Source organism: Oryza glaberrima, chromosome 9 (genome assembly GCF_000147395.1).
Source record: "Oryza glaberrima chromosome 9, OglaRS2, whole genome shotgun sequence".
Lineage (NCBI taxonomy): Eukaryota > Viridiplantae > Streptophyta > Magnoliopsida > Poales > Poaceae > Oryza > Oryza glaberrima.
This window is the reverse complement of record NC_068334.1, coordinates 14,908,218-14,912,763: the sequence shown is the minus strand read 5'-3', so window position 1 is coordinate 14,912,763 and position 4,546 is coordinate 14,908,218. Positions and strand designations below refer to the sequence as shown.

General features: G+C 47.9%; 1 protein-coding gene across 1 annotated transcript; it reads left to right on the top strand.

Annotated features, from left to right (window-relative positions):
- The first annotated feature begins 1,896 nt into the window (after positions 1–1,896).
- Positions 1,897–4,021, top strand: LOC127784059 (AAA-ATPase At5g57480-like). The gene has a single exon (XM_052311238.1). It carries the CDS (start codon positions 2,145–2,147, stop codon positions 3,714–3,716), a length of 1,572 nt encoding a protein of 523 aa, XP_052167198.1. The 5' UTR covers positions 1,897–2,144; the 3' UTR covers positions 3,717–4,021.
- Positions 4,022–4,546: the final 525 nt, after the last annotated feature.

Sequence of the window (4,546 nt, the reverse complement as noted above, 5' to 3'; positions counted from 1 at the left end):
ATCATCTAAAGGCTAAAAACAATTGATGTGATATGACTTAATTAGAGGAAAAAAGGAGAAATATAATTTGGACCATAGATTAATCATTTAAGCACTAACTAAGTGAGGATGAACTATATAAGTATATAGGATATCATAAACATAATAAAGATATACATTGAAACATTATGTGAATTATGTTGGATGATAATTTAACATGTTTGTATTTGAAAAGCTCTTAAATTATAAAAACTATAAAGATATAACATGTTTGCATGATGTTTAAATGTGATGATTGTTAGTGGATGATGATATGGCATCTTGTTAATTAGTGGATGATGATGTGGCATATTTGCATGTTAAGCTTAAGGAGTTAGTGGGGGATAACTTTATAGTAAGATAGGATTCCAGGTGAGAAGTTTTAGCGTATCACATCGGATATACGTACACATATTTGAAGTATTAAACGTAGACTAATAACAAAATAAATTACAGATTCTGCCTGTAAACAACGAGACGAATTTATTAAGCCTATTTAATCCGTCATTAGCAAATGTTTATTGTAGCACCACAATATTAAATCATGGAGCAATTAGGATTAAAAAATTCATCTCGCAATTTACACGCAATCTGTGTAATTGGTTTTATTTTTTTGACTATATTTAATACTCCATACATGTGCTCAAACATTCGATGTGACATGGTGAAATGTTTTTGCGTGGGAACTAAACAGTGCCTTATCAGCAAAATTTTGATTTTTAAACTTATATTTAGAGTTTATTTTTGGTTTATGAATTGTGCTCTGGTTTTCAGCCTTGGTTTTTAAATCCCTCATAACTCAGATGCAAAAGTTTTTTTTATTGCTTTGTTCATTTTTCTATTAGCAGTAACTGAACTGATGAAAGCCATTAAGATCGTTTGAAGACCAACCTATAGGAGGCCTTAAGCATAGTATGTGTATTGTGCAATTGTGCATCTCATTGGGACACCTAAACTGTTCATGGTTGAGTGCCTTCCAACTCCCAAGAATCTTGATACCAAAAAAAAAAAAAAAAGGAACTCCCAAGAATCCATGGTCCAAGAGTCCAAGCCCACGGTGTCAGCCATCTAGGGAAAAAACGAGTATTAAAACACTGGACCGAAAAAAAAATGCAACGAACATAAAACAAATAAAAGGTAAGAATTGAAGTAGCATGCTCTTTCAATTCTACGGAAATTAAAAGGCAGAGCTAACAGAAAGATGAGCCTTTTGATTACACCTCAGGGAAAATAAATCAAAGGAAAGTCTTCCAAGAGATCTAACCTTTTGGTTATTTTTTCTATGCAATTGGTCATAGGATTATAATTCTATGGAAAATTCTCTATCTTCTTATTCTGAATCAAGGGGCTCAAAATAAAAGTCCTTAGAAAGTTGAATCCTCCAAAAAAAAAAAAAACCTTTTCCTACTCTATTTCAACGGGAGCCTTGCACCAATTGAACCCTCTGCCAAAAGGATTGTACAGTAGCATCATTACAATGTACTAGTAGTTCACACTCCCTCCGTTCTCTAATACAAGAGATTTTAACATTTTGTTTACGTTGTTTAACCATTCGTCTTATTAAAAAAATTTAAAATTATTATTTATTTCATTTGTGGTTACTTTATTATCCAAAATACTTAAGCACAATTTTTATTTTTTATATTTGCATAAATTTTTTGAATGAGACAAACAGTCAAAAAAAAATGCAAACAAAATATTAAAAATTAAAATGCCTTGTATAAAGGGACGGGGGAGTATCAGCGTATCTCCTCTCCACCCTCGCAGCCCAAACCGAGCAAGATCTCCCCTGTTTCTCTCTCTCAACTGTGAACTCTGAACTCAATCCAGGAGATCTCTCCATCATGTGTTAATCTGCATCTTTGTCTCCATCCATCTCTGCAGCACTCAATCACACTGCAACTGCAACTGCATCAAGAATCCATCCATCCTTTCTCCCTGCCAATAATTTCTCAAGAAAAAAAAGAAGAAAAAAACTGTCGTCTCTCTCCGTTGATAGCGACCTTGCCTTGCGTTGTCTCCGGCTTCTTCGCCTATAAATCATCGTCTTCCTCCTCCTCTTCGCTTCCAAAATCCTCGAGATTTTCTTGTTGCGTTGCATTGTGGAGGGGAGAGGAGGAGGAGAGATGAGGGAGTACTGGACGTCGCTGGCGTCGCTGATGGGCGCGGTGGCGTTCTTGCAGGGGGTGGTGCACGCGGTGTTCCCGGCGGAGCTCCGGGCGGCGGTGGCGCGGCTGCTGGGGCGGGCGACGCGCGCCTTCTCGCCCTACTGCTACTTTGACGTGACGGAGACGGAGGGGATGGGCACCAACGAGATCTACGACGCCGTGCAGCTCTACCTCAGCAGCTCGGCGGCGCCCGCCGCGGGGGCCAGGCTCACCCTGTCGCGCCCCCACAACGCGTCGTCCTTCACCTTCGGCCTCGCCGCCAGCGACCGGGTGCTCGACGCCTTCCGCGGCGCCGCCGTCACGTGGGAGCACGTCGTCGCGCCGCGCCAGGCGCAGGGCTTCTCGTGGCGCCCGCTCCCCGAGGAGAAGCGCCGGTTCACGCTCCGGATCCGCCGCGGCGACCGGGGCGTTCTGCTCCCGGCGTACCTCGACCACATCCTCGCCGCCGCCGCGGACATCCGGCGCCGCAGCCAGGACCGGCTGCTCTACACCAACGCGCGCGGCGGCGCCATGGACGCGCGCGGCCTGCCGTGGGACCCCGTCCCGTTCAAGCACCCCAGCACGTTCGACACGCTCGCCATGGACCCGGAGCGCAAGGCCGCCATCATGGCCGACCTCCGCGACTTCGCCGACGGGAGCGCGTTCTACGAGCGCACGGGCCGCGCGTGGAAGCGCGGCTACCTCCTGTACGGCCCGCCCGGGACGGGCAAGTCGAGCATGATCGCCGCCATGGCGAACCACCTCGGCTACGACGTCTACGACCTCGAGCTCACCGAGGTCGGCAGCAACGCCGAGCTCCGGAAGCTGCTGATGAAGACGACCTCCAAGTCCATCATCGTGATCGAGGACATCGACTGCTCCGTCGACCTCACCAACCGCGCCACCGCCGCGGCCGCAGCGCAGCCGCCGAAGCCGCGGGCGAGCATCGACGGCGGCGCGATCGACCAGGACGCGGCGGCGGCGCCGGCCGGCGCGGCGGCGCGGTCGATCACGCTCTCCGGCCTGCTCAACTTCACCGACGGCCTCTGGTCGTGCTGCGGCTCGGAGCGCATCTTCGTCTTCACCACCAACCACATCGAGAAGCTCGACCCGGCGCTGCTCCGCTCCGGCCGCATGGACATGCACATCTTCATGAGCTACTGCACGTTCCCGGCGCTCAAGATCCTCCTCCGGAACTACCTCGACGACGACTCCTCCGCCTCCTCCTCCTCCGCTGCCGCCGCCGCCACCATGGCCGGGCTGGAGACGTGGATCGACGCGGCGGAGATCACGCCGGCGGACGTGAGCGAGGTGCTGATCAAGAACCGCAGGAACGGGCGCGAGCAAGCCATGGAACAGCTCCTCGAGGTGCTCAAGGCGCGCGCCGAGAAGCGCCCGCCGTCGGCGGCGGCCGGGAACGCGACCGGCGGCGGCGACAACGAGGAGGAGGAGGAGGAGGAGGAGAAGAGGGCATTGGAGAGCCCCAAGGAAGGCGGCGGCGAGGACGGACAGGACGAGGAGACGGAGGCCAAGAAACAGCTGAGTGAGTGAGTGTTTCCCTGTTTGGAGTGAGAGTGAAAGGAGGGAAAAGGGAAAGGTTCAAAATTTCCCTCTTTGGTGACATCTCCATGGCACTTTTCACGGCAGGGATGATGCAGTGCAAGAAAGGAGCTTTCTTGAACCAAAAAAAAAAGAAAACTTTTCTTTGTCTTCATTTTTATGTCCTTAATTACCCTCTTGATGCCTGTATTACTACTAGTTACTAGTGCTAGCTTAGTAGGTGCCTCCTCTTGAGTTAGTAGTTTTCTCCGGCAATAAGGATTTAGCTTGTAAAATCATATGAGGTAGTAGTAGTAGCATTGTAGGAGTTTTATACTTCGTCTGGTAATCTGAAGCTCTGAGCATGTGCTTCCTTGATCTGATCCTCTGTTTGTAGTGTCCTAGTGAGAATGTGCTGATTCTCTTGGTGGTTGAGTAGCAGTTTGAAAGTGGAGTATACCACATTTTCTCATACTTAATGTGAGTTGTTTTAAATTTGTACATAAGGATTAAGAAAACGATTCATTCTGGAAAAGGGGAAAATATAGAAGAACAAGAGGTTAAAATCCTATGGTAAAAAACAAATGTGAAAAGGGTGCAAATAAATTCTTTAGAAAAGAATCTGAGAGTGCCAAAACTGCTGACCTGTAATTGAAATTAGAGGAGCAAGGATATTTTCTTTGTTCACTTGCTACAAAAGACGGCACTTTTTCCATGAGATCTCTTGGAGGCCAGCCGGCAGAGTTGTTGGGGGTGGGTCTACGAGTGGTCGAGTGGATCAGAGTAGTTTACTGCTTCTTTCTCCTGAGCTTGGATATGTCCGTGTTGATTTGTTCTTTTGG